Source organism: Limulus polyphemus, unplaced genomic scaffold, assembly GCF_000517525.1.
Source record: "Limulus polyphemus unplaced genomic scaffold, Limulus_polyphemus-2.1.2 Scaffold0, whole genome shotgun sequence".
In the NCBI taxonomy this organism is placed as follows: domain Eukaryota; kingdom Metazoa; phylum Arthropoda; class Merostomata; order Xiphosura; family Limulidae; genus Limulus; species Limulus polyphemus.
Genome location: NW_013665610.1, coordinates 1,098,202 through 1,113,502, shown reverse-complemented (window position 1 = coordinate 1,113,502; position 15,301 = coordinate 1,098,202). Strand labels below are relative to the sequence as shown.

Genomic DNA, 15,301 nt, shown 5'->3' with positions numbered 1-15,301 from the left:
CAACAAATGAGATGACACGGCCTTTCACCCGTGACCCGTCTTGAAAGGGTTAAGATGCATTGCATAAATATACTACTGGATGAAATACTTTGCAACTTGAGAATTACTTTCTTGAGTTTATGTAAATTCTGCAAATAACATATCTCACTTCTATATGCAACTTTTGTATGAATTCACAGCTTGGACATTTCGAAAACTGCCATTGTGATAGATTTTTAAGAAATAATTAAAAATTTCATACTTTTGTTGTACATTTTTGTGTCATCCAATATTATTTTAAAACTTTCACATAGTTTTTATTTTATGAAACTGTAAATTTTATCTTTGTTTTAATTTGAGAAAGAAAGCATGTAGACTTACTGTGTTTACAATAATTGGAATAGAATAAAAATAACTTTTTACCATGCCAAAATCATAATAAGCCAACTCTTTAAAAATTCTCACTCAGAAGATTTCATTTGATATAAAAGTTTTAAACCCATTTCATATTCATTTATATATTTGTTTTCAAATTTCTTATTAGTTTTTTTTTTTTTCAATTTGAGCAGTTACTTAGGCCTATAAAGTTTAATGCAAACACGGCTGAACACAATGACTTTCTCAGCAAAATGAAACTTGATATAATGGAGTGCAAAATGATTTAACTAAGCCTACCTCAACTTGTTCCAAAAAAAAAAATCTTATCATACTTCAACATTATAATAGAACTGAAGTATACAGAATGATAAACAAACTTTTTCAAAACTTAACAAAAAATGAGGACAATAACTTGTAGCAGAAGTTGTTTACAGGCATCCTTCTCCTTGCAACATATCACCAAGTTAAGCTTTTATTATTTTTTCTGACTGCTATGTAAATCATCACTGAACTGGAAGCTTTATTGCTTTTAAACCTCAAATGAATGAAGAAAAAATAATTTTCATGATGTGTTTAGATCAGTAAGCTGCAACTTCTTGAAGTTGAGATGTAGGCAATTACATCAAACTATGACAATCAAGGTTGAGAAACAATGATTGGTTATAAATATTGATAAAACTACACTTGTATTCAAGTAAAAAGGGTAAATTATACTATTTTATCCAACACTATTTTGATTTTTCTCCAAGCAGGCTATGAGTATCTCTTTATGCTAAATAAAATTCAGGAAATTTTCAAACACCAATGATTTCAATGGGAGAATATTGAAATCAAGCAAAAATCAAAATTTGAAATTTTTATAATGCGTGTAAAAATGGCTAGGAATTTATTTTCTATAACAGTTTTTTAAATGAATGGTGCAATTTTGCCTCATAATGGGCTGCCCTTATATAGGCATCAAAGGGTTAAGATTTGGCATAATATATGTAAGAAATGCAATGAAAAACTTACTAAAGTCAATCAGAAACCGTCCATATCCTTTTCTTTGGTACTGTGGCATTGTCATGATACAGGAAACATTATATTTCTGTTGACAGTGTTTTTCCTGAAAACAAATGATACACAATTATAAAATTCACTTATAAATCTATTTATACTAAGAATAGAGATACAAAATATAAGTATTTGCTTGAAAAATAGTTTTATCCAAATTCTATTTGTCAGTGTATAGTCATTTGCTACTCAGGGATGAGAACTGGCTGCCATCTCTGTTGTCAAATTGGTTATCCATCCAATTTGGTTACACAAATGTTGGGGTATGGTGGGTTGGGGTACAGATTAATGGGACTGGAGACAAAATAGTATTACTACTACTACTTGGCTCAATTCCAAGACAATTTTTGTGCTTTGATATGTGAGGCTCCTTTTAACTCACCAAGTGATGAACAGCTAATTAAATCATAAACACCTCAGAAATGTGCAAACTCATTAAAGTGCAATAGCAGATGACTAAAAAAGATCAGTACAGGAAGAGTCTTTAAATCTTTTGCCATCTGCACTATTGCTGTGCACTTTTTGCTCATTTCTTCAGAAGTACTCAGAATAGGCAATTTTCTTTCATAGGGCATAATTTTTGTGCATAAAAACATCTACATGTAGCCTAAATCCAACAGAGATAAGACATAACCAATATTAAGTTTTTTCTTTTTGGGGTGGAGGCAGGTGTATGACGAAATTCTCAAAATCTTTTTTTTAATAGTTAATATCTTTCTGTTACAAATGAAAATGTATTGCAAACACATTATATGTCACAGATTCAAATGTTACTTTCAGCCTTATATGTTACAAGCTGGAAGGATTGGGGAATTTCAGATGCCCAAGACATCAATGTCTTAATATTTTTGACCATTGGAACACAAGTTAAATTGGAGTAAATGTTGGCAATAAATAATGTGAATATTGTGTGCACCAAAATGACCTAGAATTCACCAGTGAGCATGTGGACTACTGAGCTTTTGTGAACTAGAACTCAGGACCAGGCAAGTTTCATTTGCTGCCTCATCCCCAAATAACAGGTATATGATGGAAAAACTCATGTAATGTTTTGTCATAAAAACATAGAAATTTCAACTACAGCAGTACCAACTTAAGTTGATATCCTACTTTTGTCAACTGCATTATAAATTCAATAAATCCAAGAGCAATTTCAAACCATGACAATGGAAAAGTGTGAACCAAGTAATCTGTTGTTGTATAAATACCAATTAACCCTCGAAATACTGGGTCGGTCAAAATGACTGACCTTTTAACCATTAAAGTTCACATACATGACTTTTAATGTTGTAAGAATATCTTCATGAAATTTGGTAAACTTTTAGTAAAGATTTATCTGTGAATTTATGTAGTTAAGACTGAATCTCTAGCTAAGGTATAAGTGCCTTAGAATAATTTCCTTAGGTGGTCAATGCTGACTCAATGTTTCACTATTTTATATGGGTTTTTATGATGATAGTTTCATAATGCTGAATTTGAGTAAAACTTCATTTCATCTAAATTTTACTGAACTTTTCCAAATAAACCCATAATTCCTTAAGGTGAAATGTGGAAACACAAGCATACAAAGATTAAATTATTTCATTTTGAAAATCAAGTGTGAATTTTATAATCTCACTTGCATTGCCATGTATTTTAAATGTTACCAGTTCTCAAAAATAAGCACAAAAAACATGATTCCTATGTACTTGTGTGTTTGCAGTTTTACTTAACCTTTTCTAGATGGGTCATGGGTGAAAGGCCATGTCCTCACATTTGAAATGTTATTGAACTACTATTTCATGAATTTCCATCAATAAATTTGGTATCAAACTGTAGATTATAATTTTAATTTTAGTATTATACTATACCTTACTCAATTTCTTAATTTAAAAGTAGATATAAAAAATACAGTTATACATCGATTTTTGTGTGTCACATGGTATGTTGAATGCAGCGCAAGCTAGAATATAAAATAATAGCCTCTTATTTTTTCAATTTGCTAAGATATTGCTCATATAATAAATCAAACACATTGGCACCCTACCCACCTCTTTCCATTTGTGAAAATGCTCCTTTATATACAATTACTTCTATATATGATGTGAATAACCAATCACAAGCTTAGAATGTACCCCTAGTGGCTTTCTCAGCCATTTTAACATGTTTGGATTCCATTTCTTTCTTTCCAACCAAGATTTCAAGGTGGTAGGTTGTGTCTTTAGTCTGCTAAAAATTTAATTTTTTTTATTTTAGACTGCAATACAGCTTAGTTACTAGACTTGATAAATTACAGTGGAATTCTATGGTATTGATATAGTAATTTATGATTTTTTTGGTTATTTATTTTGTTTCATATCCTCCACATGCAAAATTTTAATAGGCTTAGCAACCTACGTCAAGCAGCAAGGTCTTAACTAGAAGAGATAATTGTTGGCTTTAGTTCTTTATTTACTGTTCTATGTTTTAAGAAAAATAAGTTTAAGAACTTATTTCTAAATAGCAATAATCTATATACATATATAATGTATAATAATCGAAATGCGACTATTTTACAAATTACTAGTCTATTAAAACACAGCCAAGACAGCTCACTTTGTAAAGACTAAATGTCAGTTTTTTATATTGTTAGATACAGTAATATGAGTGCATGTGCGCCACATCATTGTAACTTCTATATTGTTAGCCAAGCATGGCTGAAAGGTCAATATAGTAAAAATAATAAATATATAATGTTATGAGATTTATGCTATTTAGTCTAAACATTTAAGTTTATGTTATAATTTGTAGTAATTCTATACTGAAAGAGTTAAGAGTATATTTTGCAATTTCCTAAATTTCAGATTAAGTAAAAACCCTGATAACCGAAGTAAGGACAATGAAAAATTACATGAACTGAAGTAAAAAACGTATTCCCAATAAAACATTAGAAGTATTACCTTAGAAAAGTATCCAACAAAATGGCACCCTGTGTCATCATTTTTTGTGAGAACATAAAACAGAAATGGGTCAACATCATAGTAGAGGGTTTTATGATCAAGGAAAAGTTTGGCAAGAAGACACAGATTTTGACAGTAGATTTTGTTGATGTTTCCATCCACTTCAAAGACTGATAGGTCATCTTTTCGGTAAATCTCTGTGGCAGGAGGGTGAGTCCATGAACACTTTCTCTGTCAAAAATAGGATAAAAAAGTTTTGGAATCAAAATATAATAGCTTTTTTTCTGGTTAACACAAAAAGATTTAAGCACATAATTTAAATATTTAATTTCAGGATCAGAATATGTACATGTACATATCATTAGGTATTTTATAATAATTACAGCTTATCACTGCTTTACTGTAAAAGATTTCATGACATGTACAAGTCATTATATCAATTGAAAAGCATCGTACTCCCAAGTTATTGAAATCTTTATTTATCCCATACGATGAAAGAAAATTTATTACCTAATACATCATATCTCCCAAGTTATTAAAACAGTTTAATTATCCCATACGATGTTACACATGAATAATAAAAGAACAAATAAGCATACTTTGTTTACTCTCAATACACCATAAGAACATTCTCTCATAAAAGGCTTAATTCAATCAGCCTTCCTCACACCATGTTAATATTGTATTTCTTAACATTTATATCAAAAAATAAATCTTAAAACAAAAATTCACAGCTAATGCATAATAAACAAGACAAAACGAATTTTTTCACTCTTCTGAAACATTGACAATTTTGCACAAAAACCAAATATCAAGTACTTCCTAAACACATGATTAATAAAATAATATTTTAATAAAAATAAAATTTCTGTATGAAAATTCCTCATACAATAAAGCACTATTCAAATTTATAGTCAATTTATCAAATTTGACTTATCATTTCAATAGCAAATTTTTCATTTGACATTGCAGGTTTTAAATCTTATGTTCAGTTATACAAATCACCTACAGATATTCTAATTACAAAATGCAAACGGTTACAAACAAAATGATAAAATGTGGTAATTCTGCTTTACAAGTCACACACAAAAAAACATTTACCATTTAAAAGTATGATTCAAGTTCTTCTAGTGATTTACTTTTATAGTTGATAAAACTTTAACTAAATGTGCATATCTGAGAATGAATGTTTACCATAATTTCAAATTTACTAACTGTATCTATGTGAAATGTGGCAAGCTTTTAGTAAGTCTAAAAGTCTGTTAAGATATTGCACTTGCATAGCCTCTAAAACCACTGATATGCATATCTACAGTTTTTTTTCAGTATTCCTGTACAAAGTACCTGGTATTTACTTTCCTCTACCATGAACTGTTGCTAAATCATTTGCCTGGAGCAAAATGAATAGTTTAAAACTCTACCATCAAATACCTAATTCCATGTCAATTGGCATTCTGTAAAAGGTATTAGCATCCAAACTTTGACCCACAACTGTGTTCAGATAGTTAAAACAGTCAATTACCAAAATTTAACATTTCAAAGGCCCTGTTACCTTACCTGTACAGTAAGACTAATATAAGATAGAGTATAATAACAATTCAGATGCAGTAAATCAATTATTTTAGTGAATTCATACACTTGAAAGAGCTGTCTGCTTTAAATTTATCATACTATTACACTGCTGTTGAAGGTTTTTTTAATTGAGACAAATGGAAAAGGAAAATGGGTATCTTTATACATTTTTTACAGTACTTATTATTGTTTACATGATACAAGGTATAATTCAGACTAATGAGGCACTTTTCATGGTTGAGGAACATTAGAGGCAACTAATAATTTCAAATCTTTGTTGACAGTAATGAATATCTAAGAAGCATACACAGCTATTTATCTTAAAAAAGAAAAACTTATTCAGATACTCAAGCAAACTGAAAGGTTCTCAATATTCCTTAAATTATTATTTTTTAAACAAAACAGGTGATACTTCATTCAAAATTCCATATATCCTATGAAAAATAAATTTGCATAGTAGAATGTTAAGTTGTCATAGTGGATAATAGAGGTAATTTGTCATAAATGGAACAACAATTCAATAAACTTTTAATCAAATACATGCAACAAATTTAAAGATTAAAAAAAATATTACTTCGAACAATGATACCAGAGCTACTCATAAAACTATTTTTCTCCTCATGTTTGAGTATGTCCAAAATCACTACCAGTTGTTCAAAAATAATGAATTAGACTCACCCTATGGCTATGAAGTACACTTCGACTTTTCATGTATTTGAGACAGAATTCACACAGGAAAAGTTTAGGTAATCTAAGAAATAATTAACATTTAGGATTTTTAATCATAACTCTCAGATGGAGGTTAAGAAACATGTTTGTATTTTTAGAAGTTCTACTAGATTAAAAATAAATTAGTTTTTTTTTTGCATTCTACACAAAGCTAATTGAGGGCTATCTATACTAGCCTTCCTTAATTTTGAAGTGATAAACTAGAGGGAGAGCAGCTTGTCAACATCACCTACCACCAACTCTTGAGCACTCGTTTACCAACAAAATAGTGGGATTGACTGCAAGTTTATAACACCCTTATGGCTTAAAGATCAAGCATGTTCAGCAACAAATTTAGATTCTGAAACTTGCAAATTACAAGTGGAGCACCTTAATCAAGGCCTTGCAATGTCACAAACAAAAAAGAGAACAAAAATAACAATAGATATTACAAAAGTAAAAAAAAATAATCTCATGTCAATATTAAGGAATAAGGCACATGACACACTATATCTCAAGATTTAAAAAGTAATAATATTTTATACACTTCTAGCAAGGAAAAATTAACTGAAAGTACTGCTTTTATGTGTCATGTTTAACACAATGAAAATTTATTTATACAAACATTCATTTCTGTTCATTTCTAAAAATGTATTACATAAAGCACTAAATTAAAAACCATACTAATGATTATCATTAATGGTTCAGGGTTGACCCACGGAAGTCTAAATACTCAATTACAATTATTGTTCTTTTTACTTACATTTAATACAATTGTAAACTCAGCACACCATGGTATAAATTCATCGAGGAAAAAAATGTAACTTTACCTAGCATACTCTTGTGGGAAAGGAGAAGAGTACCATGTCTGAATCTCGTACTGACCAAACTCTATGGCCATAGGGTAACGAGCAGGAGTCTCAGTCAATGGTGTTTCATGTACAATAGTCTATGGTTTCAAGGAGATAACTTATTAGTTATATAAGAAACCTGTATAAATTTTTCTAGATTATTAATACATAAAAATCTGAGCTAAATTACATCAGATAAGAATACTGCAAGTTACTTTAATGCTGGGTAAACATTTTGAAGTAAAACACTGGTTTGATAAGTTACTTTCAAAGACAACTGGGTGAATATTTTCAATGAAAGAACTATAAACAGAACATTAAACCTTTCCCTTCTTATATATAAAACATTTCAAAGGTAATAAGATATGCACAAAAAAGTTACAATGAACTTTAATGTAGTAATAAATATTCAAAAGTTGATTTATTTATAAATAATTAGAAGTGAGCTTTACAGATTATTTAGCCATTCACAAAAGAATACTGAAAATATCGATGCATATTAACTTTGGAGAAAATAAACATATACATCACCACAAGTTAAAGAATTCTTTCTAAACTTTTTGTATCTTCACACATATATATCACATTAACAACACATATAATGATTAATTCATTAAAAAATTAGTTTATGAAAAACTGAAAACAGTAGAAGTTATAAATTTCTCAATTGTGACATTTATCTTCTGAAGTTGAATCATTAATTAGTGAAATGACAAAACAGTAAAAATATTGATATGCTCATGTAATTTTAAATCTAATACTGGTAGGAAGGCTTGTATTTAATATGAAAAACAATTATAACATTTCAGTGTTTTTATTTTTTAAATCACAAAGATACAACTTTTCCAAGTATTATTCAAACATACTAGTAGAAGTATTTCAAAACAACAAAAGTTTATTCTATACTTATCAAGGCCTAAAACTACTAGTTATTCTTGTTTAACCTTATCAAATCTAAATCATAATTAAAAAGTTACCAGTACCTACAAAGTTAGTTTAAGCATCTAATGAGCAAATGCATTTTTTTAAATTATCAACCAACACATTTTTCGAACTTTTAAACCTTTACATGAAAGTTACCTAGGATAGTATCAGTGTCACTTTATTTAACAACTTACACATAATGAATCTTCCTGGGCTTTTTTGAATAGGTTAAGATCTTTCTCAGTCACTCCTGGTAACAAATGCTGTTTGTTGTTCTGTACAGGTGTTCCATCTGTTAAAGAAAGTTGTAAAAAAACAAATTGCACATTTAAATAACTAACTTTATAAATGTTTAAAAATCTCTCTCTCTCACCCTTGCTCTGGTCCAGATATTTTACTCCAATTAAAAGGCACTATGAAATGTCAAAGCAGTGGTTTTACAACCCTCAATTTTTACATGCTCAGATAATTTTGTATTACTCTAAAAATTAGAAAGATAAATAAAAACCTAAACCATACTATTTTGATGCATAAATGTTCATATACTGAAAAAAAAAAACAATAACAAATACATGTTTTCTCTAGAAAAATAATTATTTTATTAAAAAAAAAGGGGGGCAGAATACTTGCGATTCTATAACAACAGCTACTTTGACTGGCAACATATATTATTCTAAATATGAAACAGTGAAAATATATTCTATACTTATTATACAATTCTTAAAACAATTCTTTGTCAAGGAGCAAATGGTACACTATGTTCTGAAAAGGCATAGAAAAACTTATTAAGCTCAATTATTCAGGTTAAGTCAGGTCTAGAATTTTTTTTCAATTTTTTTCACTCAACACTACTATAACATTTAAAAAATACAATTTACTTCAGATAATTATTTTTATTTAGTTTTCACAGAAAAGTATCAAATTCTCTTATACACAGTCTAAAGTTTTTAATTGTTTTAACAACACTGTACTTAGGCTTAAAATCTTGTAATTCAAGTATATTATTCTCTGGGTTTTTAAAGGAGGTCATGAACATGATGGAACTTGTTTATTATGCTCATCTACGAGACACTTATGGAAAACTGTTGTAGTCATTTACTAATCATCCTTTATGAATGTTAATTCTGTCACATAATTATAATTCCATTTATATGATTATTTTCTGTCCAGTTTTTAAACCAAAAAGATCTAACTTAAACATAGAGGTAGACAATATTCAAGAGGCTTTAAGGTTTTCCAACATAGTAGGTCTTGTAAGGTGAAAAAAACATCACTATAACACAAACTTATTTAATATAATAAGGCACATTTTCTGAAGGTTCATTTTTTGCTATAAAAGTCTAAAATTAAAAATATAAGGTTTTAGCAATTAAAAACTGATTTACCATCGAGCACCAGCTATCCTGAGGGAAACTTCGGAGGGAACCAGCTACTAGATGGTTCGATTAGTCTTTCGCTGAGCACATACTTGTGTTTAAAATGTGTAATATACAGTTATTTGCCTCAGACTAAAGAATCTTAAAATTTATTTGCTATTTTTAAGCCATTACGATTTTATGACTTAAAAATGCTGCTAACAAACTTCTAAGTCATAGGAAAAAATGCATTAAATATAACTTCACCAAAATTCAGATATAGTATTATCATGAAAATTTGGGATACAGTAACAGATTCCTGGAAACAGGTTTGTCATATACACATAAGGGGAAGCTAATATTTACTCTTAAGTACTCATTAAAAAATACTGTATAGAGACATGTTATTTTGAACTACTAGATTAAGATTTTTCATTTCATTAAAGAATGTTAAGTTTATAAAAAACCTTATTTACTGTTCAATGTTTGAAAAAAGTATTAACATAAAAAGATGCTTTAAAGTAAAAATAAATATTTATTGCATTTATTAACAAAATATCAAGGTATCTAATATTTATTTATTCTAATGTCATTTCACATTCTTAAAACTAAACACATAGCCCTATTATGGAAATGTATATAAAACTGTGATAAAAAAACACACCAAAAATTACATATCAGGTACAAGATTTAGAGCATATTCTTCACTAGATGGTGGAAGTAGGCTTACTTAATACCTCTTTAAGGCCTACACATTTGACTTGTTTAGTTTAGGTATAAAGAAATATTACAAACTAAAAAAATGTACATTCCTCTAAACTATTACGTGTTACATGGAGTGTCTTTATTTTTTAATCTTAACTTGGACTGCAAGTTTTATCACTATTTCAACAACGGGTTTATTTCCTGATGAATACTTTGAAATAACAATGAAGGATTGTTTTTTTTTAGCAACTCTTTTTATTATAGTCACATACAACTTAATGTAACATTCAGATCATGATGAAACATTCATTACTAGTTTAAAAAAAAAACCTTAAAACTCGCAAACAATTTAATTGTTTACTAAGCCGCCATTCAATTTACACAAGTTTGATGAAAGAATCATCTGACCATTTATTTCCTAGGGACTTAGTTTTATATTTTAATAACTGTATATATTTATAAGATAAGGACATGTACAGAAATAGTGAATGCATAGTCAGGGCTGCCAAGAACCATGATCAATTTACATAAAGACATCAATCTAGTTTGCAATGATTATTCATTTACTCCCAAAATAACACCTGGTTTCTTTTACATTATGCCCAAATAAGTGTTAGGGCCACTAAATCTGAATTTTACACTAACTGATCACCTAACCGTCAGCCATTCTACTCTTCAAATTGGTAAACAATAAGATTTTTCTATTAAAGTACCTGTAACTGTGTAGGCACAACCATTTTGTTTAATTAATGACTATTGCCAGCATCTAAGAGAAAAAAGTCCCTAAGGGTTTTTTAGCACCTGGATGTAGAAGAAAGGGGATAACAGTGCACAGAAGTAGAAGCACGGTCATCAGTGTCTGAACAAACATCAAACATAAGTTGCACAGAATACCCATGAAATTAAAGTCCATACTACAGGAGCAAGGGTAACAGTAACTAGTACATAAGAAAAAAAAACAACTCATTAGAACTGTGGACAAATGCTGAAACTTCACACTTACAGTACTTTTTATAATGCTAATGTATAAGCAGCATAAATTTCCAGGTCACACGTGAATTGCTACTGTTAGTTGATACGATCTCTCTTTTTTACTCTTTTTTTTGGCACACAAGTCTTTCTCTCACCCAGCACACGTGTGTTCTCACACAGAGAAGTGTCAAGTTAACTCCTTTAATGTACACAGTGTTGTCATATTATTCCAACAAATACTTATCATGGTTAATTATCATTCTGGCACTCTTAAAAGATGTCAAAACAGTCCAAATGTAACAGGAGTTTCACTTTCCCGTGTTCAACCTATTTTTGCATGACTGAACCATATACTAGATCTTAGATGACAGTACCAAAAGATTCCACATTTTTCAATGTTTAGTTATTAAATATTGATTTAAAAAAATTATTTTGTTTTATTCAATTTATGCATTAAGAAGTTAAGGAACTAGACTAAGTTTCATGATCATCAACAAACATCATTAATCGTGAAAGCACTATTTCACTAGTAACCCAAATATAAAGTGGAGCAGTTAATTTCTCCATTTGAACTGCAATGTTTAAACAGATACATTACAACATAAACTGACATACATGTGCATAAATATGGACAAAATATTTAAAAAAATTAGCCAGTGTCAATGACCCTATGGGTATAATGTTGAAAAACACTTCTCACGAAGTTTAGTAGCTTGTAATACTTTAAAAAAAACTGTTACAACGTACAAAGGAGAACCACAGAGTCAATGAAAATTAATTCACACATCTTGCATGTGAATAGTCATAAAGAAAACCCAACCCACTCACGTCAAATGTATGGGATGCAATGTAAAAGTTACTGAAGAACTATAAAGAAGGAAACATACTTGAATATCAAATGGGGCAGAAGGCTTCGAGTGCTAAATCCGAGATAAGAAATGTGACTATACAAGCAACAAAATAAAGAAATTATAACACGTCATTATAATGTCCCGATATGACGAAACATTATCACAATGTGGAAGGTGTGTATTGGTTACAGTCTACCTCTAAAAAAATAAAACAAAATTTCCATAATAACTCGTTTTTAAGATACTAAACTAACTGATGTGCGAAATATAATGTTAAAACAAAATGCTGATTCATGCAATTGTTTACCATGCACCAAGTGCTCAATTGTATTTTTAAATAAACCTTCTAATAAACATTTTATTACTGAAGTTAAATAAGTTTTTCATTCAACAGCTTAAAACAAATATTAATTCAACTTTGGTTAATCAAGATAACTCATCCTTTTATAGATTTTTTAAGTAATGGTAAGAAGATATTAAGCTGTTGAACCATAGTTTTTTAGCATCAAATATGAAAGAAGTTTTCCTTTTTTGCATAAAGTATAAAACTTCTTCCAACTAAAACATCCCCATGTTGTTGAGACATTATTCTGTATTCAATGAATGTTTAAGTTGAATTAACTCATTTTTAATCTACAATTAGGAGTTAAAATTTTAGTATGAAGAACATAAATAACAAGCATATCATAACAGGAAATTCAAAATCCTTATACTACAAGACTGGCTACTTCATTAGGACACCCAAGATGTATCACTTTTTGTCAAGATAATAGTATGGACTCAGTGTGGCATACCCTGCTCCAGATAACGGAAGGCACCTTATTCATAGTAGCCCATTTATTGGGAAGTGTGGTCTACACTTTGGGAGAGATTTACAGGACTGAGATCCCTAACTGTACTAGCCAAGAAAGGTGACTGAAGTCACTCATCATATTCTTTGAATCAATTTTACACAATACACGTACAATGGGGTACTGTATTATCATCCAAGAAGAGCACTTGTCCATAAGGGTAGAAATGCAGGACAGTGGGATGGACATGATTGACAATGAGGTTTAGGTATGCACTCTTGATGTTATTTGCTCTTTTAAAGTAATAATCAAAAGATCCAATTTTTGGCGTAAGTGCAACCCCCACACTATTACACTGAGTTCTGAGAATTATATTGTTGGGAAAATGAAGTCATGGTGAAGTATCTCATGTGATTATTTTAATATTTTGACTCTTCCGTCAGAACAGAAATGCAATTCAGACTTCGTCACTTGGTTCAATTTATTCACTATACAAAATTTGCACTACTCTGAGTATAACAACTGATGCTGTGCTTTTCTGTTTCTGTTCAAAAACTGGTTTACAGCAGTTTGTGCTATGTTCTTTGTACGGTTAGGTATAGTTGGAACTAGTCATATATTTACCATTGTTGAAGAAATGGGGTAACTGTGACAGTCTTACATCTGTTATTTTTTACAATCCAGTCCAATCATTATTTTTCTGTGTTTGTCATCAGCAGTTAGTAGTGAATTTTTGTTGTAGTGGGAAATGCATTTCCCTTCAGTTGCCACTGTTAGTACTTTGCTGACAGATATAATGGTAAAGCTAGCCAAAATAACTGTCCTTAATAGCCATGCTCCTCTAGATGGGCACCCACTGCCATGCCCCTCTACATGTTGAAATGATCATTGTCTTACACATGGCCTTTCAGAATATCACTGATATAATTACGTTTCTCAATTTAAAGGGCTAAATCAATCACTTAACACAACACATGATCAGACTAGTTTGTATGTACAAGTAAACTGAGTGTGTTACAAAAATAATGCATTGTGTTTCAGGATGGACTGACGGAACATTAAAAGTTTTATATTTATATTTCAATTAAACAGTAGTGAGTGCTGGTGAAGAATGCAAAATAAGAATTACAAAGACTTGTTGATAATAAAAAAAAGCACCGTTTTTATGAGAAATATCTGTAATTTCTATTACTTCTATACTTCTTTTAACCCAACAAGAATTTAGTTTTTAAACAAGTTCCTTTGAATTTTATCATAACTTTGTCATACTATGTTATACAGCTGTGTGCATACTTTTTTTTTTCACTTAAATACTTCAATTATAAATACCTCCATTTTTGTTGGTTTGTGCACTCAAAAATTTTAAAAGTGAATGAAGTTTGCTATTGCCTAAACCAATCACGATAACATATTTTACCATTCCTATAAAATACCATTGCACAAAAGATTTTATTACAATTCCAACCAGTTTGCTTCTGTATTCTAAAAACTAATTTTTCTCTAGATCACACCAAAACACAATTTCCATCGATGTTACCCTTAATTTTAAGTACCTTCAGCTCCATATAAATTAAAACTTCCACAAATTCACAATACTAAGAAAGCCTAAAATACAAAAGATTAAAACTGTGCATTTCCGAAACAAATCATTGTGCCTACATTCTTTTTCTTTCTAATGTTGTTATTTGGTACCCAATGAATGCTTATCACAACAAGGACAGTTTCTTGTTCTTGTTGATTTTTGCTGGGCTATCTGCACTCTTTTCACCTTTAAAATCGAGCCCCAGATTTTAGAACTGGAAGTCCGTAAACTTACTGTTGATCCACTTCAGGGTTACGACAATTATTGTAACAGAAAATTATTAGTTTTTCATTTTCTCTTTGTTTTTCACTTCAATACTAAGGCAAGTATTTATAAAACATGTAAACAAAATACTTGTTTTGGAATAAAATTACCAAAAAATACATTCAGTCAATCACAAAAAAAATGTGATAAAGTTTAAATTTACATACACCAAAATAACTGAATAGTCAAATACGAATCAGATATTTTGATGTTAGTTAAAATCTCGCCATATGTAATGTAAAACCGATCTTGAAAAGTAGTACATGTCATGAGCTTTGTTGTTAAAACACAATGTGCTGTACTCTGTCCAATGCGGGTATTGAAGCCCACTTTTGTGGGGTTATAAGCCCTCAGAATTACCTTGTCAAGTTACTTGTACATAATTTACGTGTTCTGAT

The 15,301-nt window shown here is 29.8% G+C and overlaps 1 protein-coding gene across 4 annotated transcripts in view; it reads right to left on the bottom strand.

Moving 5' to 3' along the window:
* LOC106457663 (histone acetyltransferase KAT6B-like) overlaps positions 1–15,301 on the bottom strand; it is a 96,126-nt gene that overhangs the window by 19,464 nt on the left and 61,361 nt on the right. For all 4 annotated transcript variants that reach the window (XM_022389336.1, XM_022390378.1, XM_022390882.1 and 1 more), the window contains 5 exons: positions 8,578–8,675; positions 7,439–7,557; positions 6,579–6,651; positions 4,329–4,559; positions 1,369–1,462 (listed from right to left, as the gene is read on the bottom strand). In XM_022389336.1, coding sequence (XP_022245044.1) covers positions 1,369–1,462; positions 4,329–4,559; positions 6,579–6,651; positions 7,439–7,557; positions 8,578–8,675 — 615 coding nt within the window. The remainder of the gene's footprint in view (positions 1–1,368; positions 1,463–4,328; positions 4,560–6,578; positions 6,652–7,438; positions 7,558–8,577; positions 8,676–15,301) is intronic.